The following is a 21,719-nucleotide window of genomic DNA, read 5'->3' on the forward strand; positions in this document are numbered from 1 at the left end:
TGACTGTGCAGAGGGTCAGTGCCTCTAACCTCCACTTTGTTCAAGAGTCAACTACCTAGGAAAGTTGCTAAGAGGGTTCTTATTCCTAAGAGTTCCCATGATGAGGAAAAAAATTTTTGCCTTTTTTCCCCTCTCTTTTCTTTTTATTGTATCTATGGGAAGATGGACATTAGCTAAACCTAGTATGGTCATCATTTCACAATATATGTAAATCAAACCATCATGCTGTACACCTTAAAATTATACAGTGATGTATGCCAATTATTTCTCAATAAAACTGAGAAAAATATATAGAGTATACCCAGATGCTGAAAGATCAAAGCTTGGACTAAAACTACGACTTCATCACTTTGTTATCAGCTTGGATATACTGGTCTACCAGTGGTCTACCAGTGGTCTACCTGACAGCACTGGGAATGGGTGATACAGACTGAATAAAAGGACTGATTCAATGAACACTGAGCCAGTTTCTATAATCTGCCTGCAGTTTAGTGGCAATCAGCAGTCAACAGGACTAAAGCAAAAGGTATCTCAGAAACTTGAAACTTGTTTTGTTTTTTAAATATAGGCAGCTAAAGATAAAGGAGCTAGAAATCTCAAAAGAATATATCTTCCTTTGTTAATACCTAAAAGAATAAAGGAGTGCATGGAGGAATGGAGAAAGAAATTGGGGAGAATTCAGGTCATATCCATCCATCTCAGCCTTCAAGGAAATCATCCTTTTTATAAGTGGCAAACAAAGTAAAAAAGGTAGGTAGGAGCTAGGTAGAAGCTATAGAAAGAAAGGTTAAAAGACACATTTCAGGTCTATTAGAGATTTGTTTGTTCTTTTTACCATTGTAATAGGAATACCTAGAGTCTAAAATCACGCCTGTCACATAGTAAGCGCTCAATAAATTTTTGTTGAATGAACATTATAGTTGTCAAGAGAAGATATACAAATGCCAAATAGTCTGACTTGATACAGTCGATAGTCAAGTATTGACTAAAATGAAAATCACTGCTCCATGTCTAGCCAGAAATATATTCTAAATTCACAAAAATCTATATTCTAGAATTATTTATAAATCCTTTTTTAAACTTCCAAGAGTTTCTAAAACTGAAAAAAATGTCAAGTAAAACTCCATTCATATGTACAAATATATTCTTAATGCTTTGATGTTCATGGTCTACCTCCGTTTTTGCCCAATATGCCAACTGACCAGCCAATATTGTGGATGGTCTAAAGGAAAACCCATATGTACTACAATAGGATATTTCTCCGGGAAACCCAGGGGACCATCGAGGTAGGCCTTCCACGTGCTAGCTACTTCCATCCAGTCCTACTCTGGACCTGGGTCCTACATGTTCCAGACGTGGACATAACAGCACATGTTAACAGATCCATCTTCAGGAGCAGACTCCTAGTAGTCAACCTCACCAAGACAGACAGAAAACACCAGAATGGACATTTGGTTAATTAAAACAAAAAAGCAGAATTGCCAAGACTGGCATCCTTTGGCAAGCACGTTCCTGATGGGAAAACCCTAAATAAAGCTCAATTTGAAATCTTTAAAGTGTTATGGAGCATGGAATTAGAATGAAAGGTCTTTGCTACAGGAGTCATGTCTTCCCAGACTCCAGGCTAATGTGGTCTTCCTTAAAATAGGGATAGATGTGGTCCCAAAAACACATAGGGTAAAATTTTTCGGTCAGGGCATACCAACCCTGGCGGCATTTAGGAGGGCACTGTCAACACCTGCATCCAACTTTCTCTCCTGTTGGTCTTCCACGACCAGCCACGAAGTCCCATTCGAAACAACACATTCTTACTTTAGATATATCAGTATCTTCAGTGAGGTCTCAAAGTGTTAATAATCTCACAGACGGTCATCTCAAATCTCAAATACTTGTTGAGATTCTATTAAGTACCAGGAACTGATTGGGTAGGGGAGAGACAGTAGTTAACAACACAGACAAAAAGCCCTGGACCCATGGGGTTTACATTCCCTCTATTTTAACTTCTACTACTCTGCCTCTTTAAGATGACTTTGTACTATGGGCTGATTTCACATGTTAATTCTCATTTGTGACTGCTGCCATTATGTACTGTCTATAAACACGCACACCAAAAAAAACCAACAACAACAGAAAACAAAAAGCAAAACCAGGCAATATCCTCTATTAGGGTTTTGGAAAAGGACAAAAAAGATCGAATACCAACAGGTGATTACACTGTTGGAGTCCACAAACAAAAAGTGAATTTTAGATCATCTCTTGAGACACCAGAGTGGTATATTTCTGCCAGTAATTGAGAATATTGTCTTCTCCTAGGAGTAAACCCAATCGAGAGGATTTCAAATGAAAATGTTAGAGAACTGGAAAGGAACATGGGATGAGGAGCTAGGATGTGTGTTCCACAGTCTGCCTCTCCCAATACACAGCCCTGGACTAGGCAAGTGGCCCACATGCCCAGGGCTCCTCCCCTCACTTTTAAGATGACAGTGTCTGGAACCATGAGAGACTATGGACTCTGAGAAACAAACTGAGGGTTCTCGAGGGGAGGGGGTGGGGGGATGGGTTAGCCCGGTGATGGGTATTAAAGAGGGCACGTTCTGCATGGAGCACTGGGTGTTATATGCAAACAATGAATCATGGAACACTACATCAAAAACTAATGATGTAATGTATGGTGATTAACATAACATAATCAAATTAAAAAAAAAAAAAAAAGATGACAGGGTCTGCCTAAATCCCTAAGACACCGACAGCTGGGAAATACCACGATCTCCCTTGATAATAGGAACCAATCCTTACTCATCTCAATCTCCCTTAAAGGGCCTTGGGCCACGCCCCCCACATAAAGCCACTGCATACGTACTGCTTAATTCAACACAGAACCTATTATAACACCAGAGTGGCAGCTGAAGTCACTGATATTCCAGATAAGATGTTTAAAAATCTGTGCTGTTCTTTAGCTACCGAACCCTTTATTCACCTAGCCTTGCTCACTAGGTTCGTCTCAAGAGCCATTTGCACAGCCAAGAACTTCTTCAATGCCTGAACCGAGAGATCCTTTGCAACCTTACCGGCATGACCCTGCAGCACCCAAGAGTTCCACATCTCTTCCTTTCCCTGCAACTTCCAGGCCTCCCCGCTCTCCTGGCCGCTCCTCTTGCTCCGGCTTCTCTTTCCTGGTCCTCCTCCTCACCACCAGCCCAGTAAACAGCATTCTGCAGGACAGCACCAGCCCCCTGGTTAAGGTCACTGGCAGGGTCATCGTAAATGAGATGGCTCACAAACCAACTGTGCTTCAGCCCAAATGGAGAGCAGCCCACAGGGCTCTTTGGACACCCCCAAGGATCTCATAGTGAGAAGTCTAAAGCCAACCCTTCATCCCTCTTCCTCATGTTAAAACCTGTCCTCTGCATTACTCAGTTTGATGAATCGCCTTCTTTTCATCAACTGTCCACTTGCTCCACCATCAGATTTAATCGAGGACCAATCCTTGCTGACTCCGCCCTCTGGAACCCTGCCTTTCTTAAATCCCTGCCTTTTCCCCGCCGCGTTGGTGAGGTCCTAACCCCTCAGTGGTCTCTCAGCCTCAAGTCTCTTTATTTACACCTCTCTTCCAGCTATCGATACTTGCTTCTTTGTACCGTTAACCTGCAGGCATTTGTGAGTTCTCCGTACTAGACCGTAACTTCTTTGGATACAGAAACCTTGTCCTTATTTGTCCTATTATCACCTGTCGTAACAGTGTGCTGTGCACATAATAAGTGCTCAATAAATACACTTCGGCAATAAAACATGGATTATCTTAAAGTGACTGCACTTACCCTCTCAAAGAGCAGCTTGTTAGATAATTAAATATTTACTCTTTCTCCCAGCCCATTAACAATGTTATATAAATACACAGACCATACACATAGACACATGCACACACAGGATGCTCTTAACTCCCTTTAAGTCAATCATCTTGCAAACACCAAGAGATGATCTATCTCCCAAATAACTGAGACATAAATTGGTTCATATTTTTCATTCCTGGTCTTCCTTGAGAAAATGACACAATGCTCAGTAGCAAATGAGAAATTATTTTGCAAATCTATATCCCCCAAATACCCCCAAACATGGGTCATGCATCTTTCTTGTATTTTGATCCCACTGCTGTGACTTAGTGTGGTAATTATATTACAAAGCTATTATTCGATGAAATGAAAATGGCAAAACAATTTAAATGCCTGTCTAAAAAAACTCTGTTAGAATGCAATTATAAGTGAAATTACAATGGCAAAATAATTGAAATGCAAGTCCGGAAGGCACAGTTATGAAACCATTAAAATGCTTCTGCTGAGGGCTCGCAACGTTGAGTGAAACCATACACTCCTGGGGACACATTTTTAATTCACTAAAGCAGTCAACATTTATGGAAAGATGAAAATATCTGGGCTTCGACTGTTCCACAGCATTCTCTACACTTCTGGGTGCCACCTAGGGGTGTGTTAACATCATCAGGGTTTGTAGGTTTCTGGGATGGACTGACTAATAAGAGAACCATGGGCAATACTGTGCTTCCATTCAGCACCAAGAAGATAGAGGCACAAGGGCAAGCTTAGTTTAGATTTTCCTGAAATGTTTCCAATATAAAAGCTAAGATCACAACGTGAAAAGATGTTTGTCCTAAAATCAACCTTGCAATTATTAAATATGTGTGTGGATGTATTTCTAAGGATCTAGCTTCTTAAAATGTTCTGCTGATGTGTTCCTTTTGCAAAATCTTGATCAATATTTTGATGCCAAGGCTTACAATAGTTATATCTGCTCACCAAAAGAAAAAACCAAAGACAAAATACAGTGCTAGATACACAAGCGATACACTGAAATGATCAATCTGACAAATGACTAAGGACCCTCCTCTGAATCATGTTCTGCATTTTGATGGCTGAACACATAGATGAGTCTACCAGCAAAAACATGCAAAATATGCCCCATTCCCACCCCCTCTCCCTCACACTCTGCTTCCATGGATCTATCTCACTCAGTTAATTGGCTAAAGAAAGAGATGCTAGGAGGAAGTCATATAAAGAAACAACTATTAAAAGAATAAGATCCTTTTCTCATTCATGATTATCTCTCTCACGACATCACAGAGCAGCTTAGAAAATGGCATTTTGGGGTGCCTGGGTGGCTCACTTGGTTAAGAGTCCAACTCTTGATTTCAGCTCAGGTCATGATCAGGGTGGCGAGATCAAGCGAGGGAAATAAGTGGGAATGTTAACTAAGGCTTCGTAACAAAGTGAACCTTGAGGGCATGGTAACTTAATTTTGTTTAATTTAATTAATTAATTAATTTACTTATTTATTTTAGAGAGAGTGTGCGCGAGCATGTGCAGGGGGAGGGGTGGAGTGAGGGTGAGAGAGAGAGAGAGAATCCCGAGGAGACTCCACGCCCAGCACTGGGCCCGACGTGAGATCGTAACCTGAGCCAAAATCAGGTGTCAGATGCTTAACCGACTGAGCCACCCAGGTGCCCCATGGTAACTTTAAAACAAAAATCATGCTATCTAGATTAGATATTTTATAGAGAGGTCATATTATTTTTACACATATAATTTAGATATTAATAGGATTTGAAAGAGACTTTAAAATCATATGAGGAGGTTTTTCCAGTTTAGGCACAAAGGCATGAACTTTGAAAAAGAAAAAGTCATCTAGAGAAAATCTATGAATAAGACTAACTAAAAAAAATAAACAAGCAAACATACACATAGATTATAGAAAAAAAATTAGCAGGGTCCCCAAAGTATTTAAATCATAGTATTACACATAAAATTTGAAATTTGAAATCACATTTGCCAGAGTTTTATAGATTAACCTCTATATTTAGGAAAGTACTCAAATAGGTTTTCATATAATAGTTTTATTAACTTCCAAAGGCATATCTTTGGATGTTAATAAAGGAGAAACCGATAAAACATTTATAGTATGGTAAGTTAAAATCTATTGCCCTAACTTTGAAATGCATAATGTTATAAGTTGGATTGATGGATGGATAGATGATAAAGAAAATATGGTATTAAATGTTAACTATAGGATCTGGGTGGCAGATATATATGGGCATCCTTGTACAATATTTTTGATTCTTCTGTATGTTTAAAATTTTTCATAACAAAGTATTGGGAGGGGCGCCTGGGTGGCTCAGTTGGTTAAGCGACTGCCTTCGGCTCAGGTCATGATCCTGGAGTCCCGGGATCGAGTCCCGCATCGGGCTCCCTGCTCGGCGGGGAGTCTGCTTCTCCCTCTGACCCTCCCCCCTCTCATGTGCTTGCTCTGTCTCATTCTCTCTCTCTCTCAAATAAATAAATAAAAAAATCTAAAAAAAAAAAAAGTATTGGGAAAAAAATGCACTGCTCTAGATGAAAAGTATCTATTCTATTTGTTAACTGTGCTCAACAAATAATCCAGGTTCAGAATTTGTCTCACGGACACGGTGCACTCACCTAGCCACCCGGATCCTGAATTTGGAATGCATAGGTCTGTCTCCGCGCTGGGCAACACGAAGCCGACAACAAACACCTCCACGCCGTCCGCCATCAGGGCCATGCCCAGGACAAAGAAAAGGGCCCACTGGAAACGGCCGTGACCACACTCTTGGATTATCAGCTCATACTGCTGGGCTAGTTCTTCCTCATCGGCTTTCCTCTCTGACTCCAGCTCCTGCCGGTCCTTGTGCACATCCCCCTTGGGCTGCCCCACTGACACAATGCTGTCCTTCCCTTGGTTCATACGGGGGATGCCCTGATACTCCCCTTCATAGATTTCCTCATCTTCATCATGACCCTCAGTAGCTTCACTGGAGCCTTCATCATCATTGGCCTCCCCATTATAGGTCTCTCCCGGCGGGGAACAGTCATCGTCCTCTTCATCTTGGAACCGACTGTAGGACCTCTGCGTGTATTCATCCTGGGCCCGGTCCACTGCCTGATTCACCTTCTTTACTGTTTGTTTCTTCACCTCTCGGGCTATGTCCTTGGCGCCCTTCATCAATGAAGTCCTATCCTTGTAAGAATCTTGCATCTTATCTCAACAGATGGCCAACGCGAAGATGGGAATTCTTCAGACTCCAATCAGTGGTTCGGCCCTGACTGCATCATCCACTCTGGGGTCAGAACAGAACTGCAAAAGAAGAAAAACCACACAAAATATTTAGTATTCCTTTCTTGTCTTTTTTACCATTTATTTCTCAATCTCTTTTCACTGCCCCCTCAGACTAAGACACAGAATTAGCTTTTCCTTTCTTTGATCTCACTGTCCACATGCACACCGGATAATGATTCTCTGCTCAGGTGTGACTGGTGTTTGGAATACTTACGGGTTTTACTGTTGTTATTATTATTATTTGGTGTTTAAGGGACTCTGTCCTCTGGGAACTTTGATAGAATACACAGGCATTCCCCCAGAGAGGAAAACAGGACATCTGGCACCTCTAAAAGTACATTTAACACATTTGGAAGTGTTATAAAGATATACTCTGATTGAGAAAAATAATACTGCTCAGAGACATACACACACTGCAAAGGCAAAACCAGAATATGAGAAGAATCCTATCTGACCTTATTTCCTAATAGTGAAAAAAAAAAAATTGTAGGCAAGCAGCCCTATACACGATGCTATTGAATCACATATATATATATATATTTGTAAAATTTGTTTCCCCTCTACTTTCATTATATCTCCTTCCAATAAATAACAAAGACTCATATGGCACCCAAAACCACAACTGAGTATTTCCCCCCAGCATAACCATCATATCAGTGGGACATGGGCAGAGTTCATCAAATGATTTCAGATACCTTTGATAAACACTGAATTGGAACATACGGTTTGTCTAGTCGGGGTCTGTCCTTTCAGAGGCCACCCCCAGGCTAGCAGGGACAGGTAAGCCACATGCCATGTCCCTTCACAACCCCACCCTGTAAGTACTCCAAGCTTTGTCTCTACCTTCTTCAACTCTGGACACACACACACACCCCTTGTCCTACTGGCACTCCAACTAACTGCGGTCTTGGGTACCAGAATCATGGGTCTCCCGTGACCCACCATTTGGTCTTCTTTCTCACTGAGATCACCCTATGTCTTGGCTTACATTCGGGCTGAACACATGGTAACTGATCTTTCCCTTGTCCACTGTGCTGTCTCCTCTGGTGGCCCACCATTGTGGACAGATAATGTAAAGGTGAGAGTCACTCTCCTCCATCATTAACTTCCCAAGCTCTACTCTGTGGCAGCATTGCAAACCATGAGTTACATAATAGCCATTTCTACCTTCTTTTTCTACCCAGTATAAAACACTTGATAAGTAGCTATACAAACATATACTTAAACGGCTCATTCAGACATCACAAACAAACCCAGCAATAAAGACAAAAAGATGTTTGTTTCTAAATGGACTGTGCATTTCATGTTACCACTGAATGACTACAAACGCCCAGGAGGCAAACAGAAGCATGGTTCTGCACAGCCCTGTGTTTTGGAAGACAGCAAAATGAAATTAAAATAAACATACGATTACAAGCCTTTTTGCCAAATGTCTTAATAGAGGGTTTTTCTGTATGTCCTCCTTTTTCTTTTTTTTTTTTCTTTCTTTTTTTTTGAGAGCTGAGAGTCAGGGGCAGGGAGAGATGGGAGGATCCATGAGCTGAGTAAGAAAAGATGAGCAAGCAGTTGGAAAAGAGTTTGAGGATAGAGGCTCAGAGACTCAAATGATATACCTCTGTTTCATGGTGAATCACTTTGAGTTATATGTGCCAGACATCATTTTAATAAAAAAAGTTTGATTTTGTATGTACTCTATGCCAGACATTGTGCCAAGAACTCTATATACATTTCTTAATTTTTTAATTTAATCCTTACTTCAATCCTCCAAAATAGGTATTATAGTCTCCATTATACAGGTGGGAAGATTAAGGCTTATTGAGATTAAATAACTGGCCCAGGGTCACAATGTTTGTCAGCGGAGATGCTGGGGCTCCAGCCCAGATGTGTCTGACTCCAAAGACTTGCCCCTTACCCCTCTCTGCTTCACCCAGTGCTCTTGCTAAGGTCTTAGGAAATGCAGTAGCATGCTTCCTGGTCATTCTGATACCTTGGTTTCCTACACAAAAATTGTTTTATTTTATTTTATTTTTTTTTTTAAGATTTTATTTTTTTATTTATTCATGAGAGACAGAGAGAGAGAGAGGGAGAAGCAGGCTCCCAAGGAGCAGAGAGCCCGATGCGGGACTCGATCCCAGGACCCTGGGATCATGACCTGAGCCGAAGGTAGACGCTCAACCATCTGAGCCACCCAGGCGCCCCACAAAAATTGTTTTATAGCCTCTTGCCTAAATCATCTTGTAGGTTCTGAAACAAGGGGAATTACTGTGATATCTTCACTCGTGATAGGTTTTATATAGATAATAATTCCAAAATATGGTCTTGTTTGTTCAGATAAACCATCCCAACATGGTGGCTGTACTTCAAAAGATAATCCTGTAGTCATTCTAAATAAGATGTCCACGGCCAAGAAGGGCAGGAAAGAAGGCAAAGCAATGAACCTCCAACCACCTCCAATCAAGTGCAGATGCCCATTCCCCGTAATTCAAGATGGTGTACTTCTCTGTGAGATAAGGATAACGACATAACCACCTGGCAGTGTTGGGAGGATTAATAAGTGGTGTTTACTCTGTGTCCAGGAGAAAATTTGACATATATTTAGTTGATTTTAATTCAGGTTCCCTAGGAACAGAACCCGTGATAAGGAATCAGGGGCAAATCATTTATTAAGAGGAGCTGGTAAAGGAGGGGACAACTGAGGCTGGACAGCAGTTTTAGGCAGGGTCCTGGGGGGTGAGCTTCAGCCTCCGCTCAGAGTTATTCCCACTCAAGGCAAAGGTATGGGGCTTTCACACTCCCACTCCCGCCCATTGTTGGCTAAGGGCCACCCGGGGTGAGGATGGACTGTAGGCACTTCCAGCTCTCTGCACCCAAAGCTAGGCAGTTCCCAGGGTCCAGGAACAGTCCTCTGAAGGGATACAGATGCTGGCTGGTGGAAGCAAAGGCCCACTGGAGCCAGGGGAGGAGAGCGGAGACAATGAAGGGGATCCAAGAGTATCTAGGCAGAACATTCACAGGATCTCCTACAATAAGCATTTAATAGCTACTTGTTTAGATGCCCTGCTAATCATACTAAGCAGTAAGACCCAGAGCTGGTTAAAACCTGTATTTACAGAAGTGGCTGTTACAACCAAATAATATATGCAGCACAGTTTATCTGATGTATTTAATGACATGCACAAATCAGCTCTATTTCCATGTGTGTGACAATCATTTTGCACAAATAATAATTTATACACATAAATGAGAGTTATTCTGTCAAAATAGAGTTTCAGTTCTTTTTTTTTTCCTTTGATGATTCATGCCACACAGCATATATTCACTCACACCACATACTATATCAAAACCATCCTACACGTGTTCCCGTCACGAACAACCCTCCCCAACACACACACAGATGTTTCTCTCAGTTTCCCCACACTGTCCCCAAACCTCCAGTCCTTCCTTCTGTTTTACCCCTCATCACCACCATCATCAAAAGATGTGGGAGAGTGCATCCTCACCAAAACCTTCTGGGATCTTCTGGATGCTGGGAAAGTCCATCATTTTAATAACTATTTATGCAGCTTTGAAGCCATTGTGCACAGAGTAATGACAGCAATTATAAGAGCTCACCCACTATTACATTGGCCCTGTGCTAAGCACTTCAGGGGTATTATCACACAACAAGAATCTTAACAATGGTCATATGCTTTTAAAATTTTTAATAAATAAAAAAAAATTTAAATAAATTTCCCATTTTACACGTGGGAAAACTGAAATCTGCCCAGTAAGAATTCACACTTACACAAGCCTACTCCAAAGCCCAGTCACCTACACTGCATCTACCAGCAATTAGTAGAAATGGGAGCCCATGAGGGTAACAGAGATCTGAAACTGCAAAGCTGGGGCAGAGGACAACCCCACCTCCCATGCCTGGATGATAGAAACGCTCAAAAGTACTTGCAGGTCTCTAGCACTTTGGGCTTGGGGGGAGGGGTCATTATCTAACAACCCCCTTTCCCTCCTAAGTTCAGATCCAAAGGAGACATTCAACAGTGGAGATAAATTGTGATCAGTTAGCAGCTGTTGGAGAATCACACCCACACTTTACCCCCGACGCCACACCTTCTTCCCAGCCCTGGGACTCTGCACCACGAAGGACTCCTTCCTGGAGGGAAGGCTGTCCAGGGAACTTTCCATGCTGCAGGAGTAGAAGACCTGGTAAGCATCTCCGTGGGGCTGAGGCCAGCAGGCCAAGGTCTTTCCCCCAATTTGCCAGAGAAATTGCTCCTTCTTTCTTGGGGAGGAGTCAGGGTATGTGCGTGGGTGGTGAAGGGAGAAGCTGCAAGTGGTTTTTTCCCCCACATTTGTCTCTCCTGGGAAGCAGTGGAAATCCCTGTACCTGGGTGGAAGTCGAGAAGTGGGGAATAATAATGCTTCGCCTTAAGTCAGTGCTATATAATTTGGTCAGGACAGTAACAGAGCACACCAGCCACCCCAATGAGAGCCTTATCACTTTCTATCTCTTATGAGATAGAACATAAAACTAATGACATGTGATGACATTATAGTAATGCCACAAAACAGAGCTTCATTAAAACAAAAAGCCAATGACATGAACAGTAAAATTTGCAACAAGTCCAGAAATGTTTTCAGGGACTCTCTAATGCATTAGTCCAAACTAATATACACTTTAATCTATGACTCGTGTCAGAAAGAAAGGCAATACTTAGTATTCACCACCCACACTGCAAGTAGGGCTGATTGTAAACAACTAGATACCTCTTTATTAAGGCTGTTTCACATGTCTAAAGATAATGATTTTTTTAAAAGGCTTACAATTTCTTTGAGGTATAATTTACATTGAATAAAATGCTCTGGTGATTATTAAAAGAACAGTGCGATAGGTATGGTGCAGAAAACCAGCTAGATTATGAAGATGCTTATTCTGGCAGAAAACATTGGTTGAAATGCTTATTCAGCACAGGTTTGAAACCTCTGGACCTTCCTAGTAACTGTCAACAAAAAAGAACAGCATATCTGACCTCTGGACTTTGGTGGAGAAAGATGAGACGATGGACATGGCCTTGTAGGAGCTCTAAGTATTATGTAAGAGTATCTACACTTCTACTTCATATAGCCTAACCTTGTGCAATACAGACACTATTTGAAGGTAACTGGAGTTAAAATGCAGAAATGCATATCTGCAGCAAGACAACATTCTGGAAAGAAGCTTTCGGGAGGGAGGAGAGGACATCTGAGATAAAGGAATTTTACTGACCCATCATCCCAGCCTGTCCAAATCTTTGACATTAGACTTTTATTTAAGGATGCTGCTTGTCCTCCAAACCTTTAAATTTATGTGTAAATATGTGTAAATTCCCATTCTTTGAGTGATTTCCTTTCATTATTGCTTAACCTAATCACAGCTTCCCAGGTAAGCACAGTTGGTTTCCTCCAGGCATTCAATCATGTCTTCCATGATGGTAAGCCATGAGCACAACAGTCTTCCCCATTAGAACATGAGCTCCCTGAAAACAGGAACTTAGTAAAATAAAAAGCTATAAAGCAATGTTACTGAATGAGGACATAAGCAGTGTAAGGGAGCCAACTCTCTGACTGCCCCTTTCATCATGAGGGACTTGCCTGGATCAGCATTTCCCCCAAAGTGCAGTCTGTAATATGTGGACCTACAAGGAGCTCTGAGTGGAAAAAGTTCTACGGTCAAATAAATTTGGGAAGTATCTGTCTCATACTAAATAGATCCTTCTCTAGAAGTGTCACAGTTCAAGCTTTTTGTAAAGACCCTTGTTCAAATGTGTTATCCAACCATTTCCCAAACTTTCCTAAAAACAGAATGTCCCCACTCTCAACAGGACACCAACGAGCAGTCTGGTATTAAAATAAATGCCAAGATCCTTTTAAATTCTAACATGTCTAGGGGCATCTGGGTGGATCAGTCCGTTAAGCGTTTGCCTTTGGCTCGGGTCATGATCCCAGGGTCCTGGGATGGAGCCCCATGTCGGGCTCCCTGCTCAGTGGGGAGTCTGCTTTTCCCTCTCCCTCTGCCTGCCACTCTGCCTACTTGTGTTCTCTCTTCCTGTCAAATAAAAAAAAAAAAATCTAAATTCTAACATGTCTATTTAAAAATACCATAAAACTCACTAATTAGAATTAATTGAGAGAAGCAGGATGAAAGGCAGAATTAAATACATTACATTAAAATAATATTTTTAAATGAAAAACAGTATTTCAAGTCTATCAAAAACCAAAATTAAGTTTACAAAATGTAATCTCTTATGAGATATTTGCTACAAAAATAGAGTATTTAGTATATCTGCATATTTTTAAGTAATAAGTCATTCAGAGAGCCTGGAAATTTTTATTTTAAGTATATTAACATGCTTTTTATGCAATTTTTAAAAAGATTTTACAAAGAGAGAGAGAGCATAAGCAGGAGGAGTGGCAGGCAGAGGGAGAGGGAGAAGCAGGCTCCCCGCGGAGCAGGGAGCCTGATGCGGGGCTCGATCCCAGGACCCTGGGATCACAACTTGAGCTGAAGGCAGATGCTTAACCAACTGAGCCACCCAGGCACCCCCTTTTTATTCAATTTTTGCCCATTTGTGTATTGAGGTATACACAGTGGTTTTAATGTGGCCCCCAAAAGATATAAAAATGTCCTAACCCCCAAAAGCTATGAACGTGACCTTTTTGGAAAAGAATATGATTAAATGGAGAATCTTAAAATGAGATCATCCTGGATTATGTGGGTGGGCCCTAAATCCAACGGCAAGCGTCCTTATAAGACACAGAAGAGAGAAGACACAGACACAGAAGTAAAGCCATGAGAAAATCAAGGCAGAGATTACGCAGTCAAAAGGCAAGGAATGCCCAGAACCATCAGAAACTGGAAGTGACAAGGAGGGATTGTCCCCTTGGGAGAGAGGGCAGACTTGTACCATCTTGAGCTGTGAAAAATAAGTTTCTGTGTTTCAAGCCACCCAGTGTGGTAATTTGTTAAGCAGCCCCAAGGAAAGAACACGAGATCTGTTTCTTATTGAATTTTAAGAAATGTTTATATATAAACTCTTCTGTCATACATATTGTAAATATTTGTCTCAGAGGGCCTCATCTATGGTGTTCTTGCCAGGCAAAGCTATTGACTATTTTATAGTCTGTTTAAAATGTTCTTTGTTCATGGGCGCCTGGGCGGCTCAGTCGTTAAGCGTCTGCCTTCGGCTCAGGTCATGATCCCAGGGTCCTGGGATCGAGTTCTGCATCGGGCTCCCTCCTCGGGGGAAGCCTGCTCTCCCTCTCCCACTCCCCCTGCTTGTGTTCCCTCTCTCGCTGTGTCTCTCTCTGTCAAATAAATAAATAAAATCTTTAAATAAAATAAAATGTTCTTTGTTCATGTTTTTTGCCTTCAGCAGTGTATTAAGGCCCTCCTGAGGTTCCAAAATATTTGTCCATATTTGTTCTAACTCATTTTAGTTTCATTGTTTAATGTTTAGCTCTGGAATTTATTTTGCTTTATTGTACAAGGAAGGGATTTTTACAAAGGAATAAAGAAATATCCCAGAAACATTAAAATGCCCCTTTTATGAGAGACAAAATTCCTGTGTATGTTAGCCTCTCTTCAGTTTTGAAATCTGCTACATTGCTATTTTTATCTCCTGTTGCCCTCATACCATTTGGCTTTAATTTTTATCACTTTGTTATAAATTTAATATCTATCAGTGCATGTACCCCTCAGGACTCATCCTTTGCAAATATTTATTTGCATCCCATCTAATTTGTGTTCCAAATGAACTTTAGAAATGCTTAGTCATTTTCCAAGAAAATTTTCATTAGAATTTTAATTGATTTATTTTATTTTAATTTATTTTAATACCGGACAGCTCGTCAGTGTCCTGTTGAGAGTGGGGACATTCTGTTGTTAGGAAAGTTTGGGAAATGGTTGGGTAACACATTTAAACAAGGGTCTTTACAAAAATTAGAACTGAACTAAGTTTGTAAATTACTTTCAGAAGAACTAAGTCTTAAAATTGTCATCCTGTCCAAAAATATATCCTTATATTTATTCAAGTCTTCTTTTATGTAACTCAATGAAGTTGACATTTTCTTCGTATTGTGCCAGTTATTTAATGAACACGATGCATACACACGTATATATATATATATATATATATATATATATATATATAAAATATTTTATTCATTTGTGTATTTGTTTATTGGTTTCTCAGAACCATGACATATATTCTGGCCACAAAGTTTAGTATCTGTCAGATCCATTCGGTGGGCAAGGAAGCATGCTCTCTCCCACAGTAAAACATTGGCCTCAGTGGGAAGGGAACTCCCTGAATTTCAATCATGGAATAGAGCAGATGAGCTGCAAGTGTTGGGTCAGGCTTGCTTATGGAGACTTCAGAAAAGGAAGCCTCTTAACCATCCTCACAGTCTCAGCTCAGCTGTCCTCTCTAGACCCTTCTATGTACCTGGCCCATCTCTGGTCAAGTGTTAAGAGGAGCAACACTGCAGGAGAACTGGCAAGCAGACTCAGAGTGTCTTCAGTGGAGCCCAGCATGAGTACAATACCCTAGATTCCTGTCCTGAAGTAGCTAGCAGGATGCTGTCACCCCTTGGGGAAATCAGATGCCTGAGGAGCATCAAAACAACCTGCATTATTAGGCATAATCATCTACAAATCTGTCATCCACCATTCCTACCCTTAAATAAGAGCGAGATATTCTCTTCCACAAAATGACCAAAGACCTTCTGGCAGATGAGTCCCCTGGCATTAAACAGAGGCTACCAGATTGGAAAGGGACCATCTGGGGATGTGGTGATAACCACTCAGAGTGAATGTGGTCAGTTCTGCTCCTTTCACTAGGACTTATGAATCATGGGAAGGAAACTTGAAGAGAAACAAAGCCAGGAACAGAAGTCCTTCCCAGAAGCACATGGGTTAACACAAAGGCTTTCGAGGCCTGGGAAGAGCAGAAGGAAAAGAGCAACGTCCCTCAACAATTCTTCTTATCTCCTCTGGGATTAAAAAAGGGGCCCCCCAAAGATCCAATCATTCATTCAGGAAGTATTTATTAAGCACCTACCATATGCCAGACACTCATCTAGGAGCTGCTAGGAGCTGAAAATAGGAGACTGAACAAAACACACAAAGTCCCTGATGGTATGGAGCTTTCTTTCGAATGACAAGACAGGTAACAACAAATAAATTTATAATTTCACGTAGTGGTAAGGCTACAAATAAAAATAAAGCAGGGTAGGAGGTTGGAGCAGCGCTGTCCCACAGAACTCTCTGTGATGATGGAGATGTTTTAGATCTGTGCTATCCAATAACAATGGGGCAAAAATTTAAATCTAAATAACCACACCTGATGAGTAGCTACCCTATTGGACACGGTAGGGTTAGGGTGTGCAGGAGGGGCTGTGATTCTAAGAGGAATAGTCTGGGTGAGAGCCTCTGAATAGAGGAAAATTGGAAGCCTGATTAAGGCCAGGGCCATAAGCCAGGCTGCTCTCCAGGGGCTCAGAACTTTCCAGGCACAGGAGCAGCAAGAAAAAGGTGGACAAAGGCAAGGAGGCCAGGGGCCTGAGTAGAGTCAGGGAGGGGTGACAAGGGAAGTGACTAGGGACAGATCATCAAGGACTTCGAGGCCACAGTAAGGACTTTGGGTTTTACTCTAAGTTGGGTGGGTTTAAGGTAGGAAATCTAAATGAAGGTGGCTTAATAAAACCTCTATTTATGTAAACATTGGAAACGCTTTCTCTTCTTTTACTGTATCTTATTAGTCCTGCTTTTCACATCTGTTCCAATCTTTGTTCTGACTATAATCATCTGATAATGAACAGGACAACTTCAAAATAAAGGCAGCATTTACTAAATGTTTTTAAAGACAGGTTTGAGAAAGGAGGAGGACAGTTGGAAGAAAAGTTCCTCAGAACAGACAGAGCAATCAAGAGAAAAATCCAACCCTCCAATGTACCAAGTAGGCCTTTAATAAGGACCTGTGTTCAGTTACCCTTCTTCTCCATATTCCTCAATCTCACATCAGAGCTACTACAAAATGAGACTAATTTCCATTTCCTCTGCTTGCCCATCACTGGAATTAGAAGAGAAAGAAGTGGACACGGGCAATTTATAACTTAGATAGTCATATCTTACATATTTAAAAGTTGGCTAGGGAGCCAAATCCTGGTGCCAGGCAATTACTTACATGCAGAGACAGAACACTATAAGAGTCAGGTAATGCACACACTATCTCAGTGGAATAAACACCTGGTTATTCCTACCTTGGTACAGAAACTCCACCACATCCCTTGAGCAAACAGGTGTCCTCGACATATTAAAATGACCTAAATGATTAGACGTAAACAGGGGTCTTGTTTGTAAGTCAAACACCCACCTGGGTTCCAATCTTGGTTTGGCGCCTTGCTAGCTTTATGACACTAGGCAAGTCATTTACGGTTTTCAATCATCAATTACATTATTTATAAAGTGGAAAATAAAAGTTCTGTTCGGAGGATTACATAAAACAGCATCAAAGGCAACCCGGGGCACATGGTACTTCCTCAGTAAGTGCCAGTGTACTTGAAATTAAAGAAGTATAAAAAGATGTCATTTATAAATATAATTCACAGTCCAGCAGCGATAATGCTGGCAATTTCCGTTTTTGAAAGAAAAAAATGACCATTAATCATAGGTTGGCGGTGCGCCTCGCTAGCCAGGAGCCAGGCTGGGAGTCATGAAGCACAGGGCTCTTTCGGGAGAGACTCAAAGGGTGTTTATGGCTGTTGCTGAGATAGACACCCTGAGGTCTGGCAGCAAGGAAAGCTCCAAGAGGAATGTCTATTTGTCTGCTTGTCTTTTCTGAGCTAGTCAGGCAACGTGATTAGCATACTTGCAGTTTTCATGCAATTTAAAGGCAGAGCTAGATTTATCAAATCTGCCTCATTCATATTATCACATGGATAACAGAAAAACACTTTCTCCTGGACCTCAGGTAACTCCCTTCACGTCAACAGGAGAAAGGAACAGACTCTCCCAGGCTCGCATTATTCTCCCCTTAATGCCTGCGTGCGGCATATTTTCTCTTTCTGCCTTATCCCTGTTTTACTTCATAAATATGTCCTTTCGCAAGCTGCCGAGGGCATGGCTACCAACGCAGCTGCCTTTGTTTACTTCAGCACCTCTGAGCACGTGATAAAATGCCCAGAGCTTTATCCCCAGGGATGCTCTTCTCATTGTTCCCTTTGCTTGTGGCCTCTACAAGAAGGGCACCGGAGACTTCCTTAACACCTCCACCAGAGCTCTGTGGCTAAATGCAGGTGCAGCTCTGAGACCGAGGTGTTGTAGTGGTGGGAAGCATGATCCGCAAAGCAAAAGAATGGAGTGTTCCTGGATTTGGGGTACCACCTACTGCCCAGGGATCTCTTTCTCTCTTTTTTTTTTCCACCTGGTTATTATTTTTTTCTTTTTTAAGTTCTGTTTGGTTTTTTATTTAAATTCCAGTTAGTTAACATACAGTGTTGTATTTAGTTTCAGGTGTACAATATAGTGATTCAACACTTCCATACATGACCTGGTGCTCATCAGAATAAGTGCCCTCCTTCATCCCCATCCCCTATTTCACCCATCCCCCCATCTACCTCCCCCCTGGTAACCATCAGTTTCTTCTCTATGTTAGAGTCTAGGACTCTCTTGTTGCAAGAAAATTCCGCATGATCAAGGTAGCCACTGAAGAACAGGTGCCCTCCTCTCTTTTCCAACAAAACCTTTTCTTTTGCTGCCCATGTGGAAAGGAGCTGCTCAATAATTCACACAAGATATATACAAAAATGGCTAGGGAGTTCCTAAAGTACTCCTCCCTTCCCTGACCTATTTTTCTTTTAACTCCTCAGTCCAAGGAAATGTGGAAATCGTGGAATTCCAAGCTCACTAATTGGGTTGGTAAGTTAAATACTGGGGGGCAAGAGGGACTTCTTGGTTTAAAACCTCTCAAATGGACTACTGAATGTTCCACCAATGTATGAGAACAGATCTGGGCCTACAGCAACAGTCACAGGGAAGTCAGAATTCTTCCATCCACCCCACCAGACTACTAGTTCTTTAAAGGAAGAGACTGGGTTCATCTCATATCCTTAGTCCCCAAGGCAATCCCGGACACTCATTCAACTAACAGCTACTTTCACCTACTCAGTAGTAGGGCCTGGACTCTCCCTAGACTCCGTGCATACAGAAATTAAAGGCACGGGTCCTCACCATCAAGGCATTTTCCATTTAGTGGAGCATCCAAGCACTAAACAGATAATTATAATAAGAGCTATGTGCTGGCACATGTTATTCTGATAATCTGAGCTAGAGTGAGATCTAAACTGATTTGACCAGGCAAAAGGTGGACAAGTAAAGCATTTGCAGACTAAGGAATTAGCTTATTAAGGCCACAGTAGAAACTCAGTATACATCGAAATAAAAATAAACAAACATGTCATGCACGAGAGCCTTTGGCACAACTGTACCTGTGTCAGAACAAAATAAACAAAAGCAAAAACAAAAATGGATTTCCAAATGCCTTCTGTAACTGTCACGCCACTGGAGCCAATAGTCAAAGTCAACCTTGACCATACTTGCTAAAATTAAATTGTTCAATTTCTTCCATTAGTTTTTGGGTGTCTCACCTCTCTGACATTGTTATCCTCTACAGATTAGCACCAAGGAGGAAGGTATAAACACACTTTCACAACTGACAGAAATACATGATCGACACCTGATCACATACAGCAGTGTATTCTAAAATGCACTCCAAGAGATATTAAAAAGTGTTCCTCAAAAAGAAAGTTTATGGACCATTAAGATGGGAATACACCTGCCACTTTCTCACGACCTCCACTGCTCATCACCTGGTCCAAGCCACCATCTTGTCTCATGTGGACATTACAATAGTCTTTCCGGTTCTACCTTTGACCTCAGAGGTTCTTGTCCACATAGCAGGCAGAGTAATCCTTTCCAAAGATAGGGCAGATAGTATCACTCCAGGGCTAAGAGCCCTCCAGGGGCTTCTCCCTACCCCCTTTGCCTCTACAAGGCCCAGCCCATCTCTTCTCTGGTCTCATCTTCTACCCCTACACCCCCTTACTCCACCCCAGCCTACTACACTATGCCAAACACTCTTCTGCCTCAGGGCCTTTGCACTTGCTATTCTCGCTGCTTAGAATGCTGCCCCCCCCCATAACTGTTGGCCTCCTTCCCTTACTTCCTTTTGGTCCCTTCACAAATGTCACCTCCACATAGAGCCCTAGACCATTATCTAAGACAGTGCCCCCACATCATCACTCTCTGACCCTTTATGCTGTTTTTCTTAACATCTTTTATTATCTAACAACATATTATATATTTTTTACTTTTTTATTACCTGATTATCCCCAGAAACTATAAACTCTATGAGAAAAGGAACTTTTATTTTGTTTTTGGCTAAATTCCCAGCACTTTCTAAAGAATGCCTGATACTTTCTAAAACTATTCGTTAAACAAATGCCTGAATGGAACACTAAAATAAGCAAAACTGAATCTTTTTATTGTTCATACTATTTTTACAGGCCTTCTCAGGGCCCTTGATATGCTACCCATGCTTTGTGTGCATCCTTCCTCCATGAAGGGGAAAAAGCAACATCATCCATACTTACTTGACCCTGCAGCCCAAAATATCTTACAGAACAAGCATTCTCAGGACGAGTATTCGGGTACCCTCATCAGGAGTCAGAAGCAACAGGGTGCTGCCAACAAGAGAAGGTTCCCTCAAAAAAGAGAGGGCCTTCTCTCTCAATCAGTGCAATTCCTACAACACAGGAGCAGGATGAACACCTCTGCCTCTCAATAGGATCCCAGAAAAGCAAATTAATTCTGACGTTTCTTGGTCTAATCTTGGGGAGGCAAATTAGTTTAATGCTACCACTGGGTCGTCAACTGTTTCCGTCATGGCCAGTACGGTCTGCATAAAGAGTCTCGCTTTGTCTTCCTGTCTTCATCAGCAGAACAGAATCTAATTCTAACAGTCCTGCAGGTCACTCTTCAAATGGAAATACGTGCTGGAAATATCCAGGGTAGAGGGAGGAGGACAAAATACAGCTCCTTCTCGGAAGTGTGCCTTACTTTACCCTCTCTCAATCTCTTCCCTGTAATTCACAGGTAGTAATTTTAGGTATTCTTCATTAATAATCACCTTTGCTATAGTCATAAGGAAATCATATGTGATTCTTTGAGAAAGGTCTAGATAAAACAAAGAGAATTAGTGAAAGGCCTTTAATTCAAAGAACCATTAAAAAAAAAAAAAAAACTCCTGGGTCATGGTAACATTTAATCCAGTGCATATTTCTGAGTGTCTGCGGCACATAGAAGTTAAGCAGTGGGAGAATGGATAGTTGGAGAGGCATGGGAGACAGAGGGAAGGAAAAGCAGCCTGTTCCCTGTGAAGTCACTCTCTGGTGGGACTCCAATTTCCTTACAACTAGCTGGAATACACAGACTGTGGGGCGTGCTGCGCACACAAGGAGCCAGGACAGGGCAGGGGGGTGGGGGGGAA

The 21,719-nt window shown here is 41.6% G+C and overlaps 1 protein-coding gene across 3 annotated transcripts in view; it reads right to left on the minus strand.

Moving 5' to 3' along the window:
* The window catches only part of LOC145722677 (synaptic vesicle glycoprotein 2C-like), a 103,118-nt gene that overhangs the window by 49,980 nt on the left and 31,419 nt on the right, over positions 1-21,719 (minus strand). For all 3 annotated transcript variants that reach the window (XM_081826723.1, XM_081826724.1, XM_081826725.1), the window contains exon 2: positions 6,483-7,158. In XM_081826723.1, coding sequence (XP_081682849.1) covers positions 6,483-7,059 — 577 coding nt within the window. In that variant the 5' untranslated portion in view covers positions 7,060-7,158. The remainder of the gene's footprint in view (positions 1-6,482; positions 7,159-21,719) is intronic.

The sequence above is a fragment of the Leptonychotes weddellii genome, chromosome 7 (genome assembly GCF_054177405.1).
Source record: "Leptonychotes weddellii isolate Sample4059 chromosome 7, ASM5417740v2, whole genome shotgun sequence".
Classification (NCBI taxonomy): Eukaryota; Metazoa; Chordata; class Mammalia; order Carnivora; family Phocidae; genus Leptonychotes; species Leptonychotes weddellii.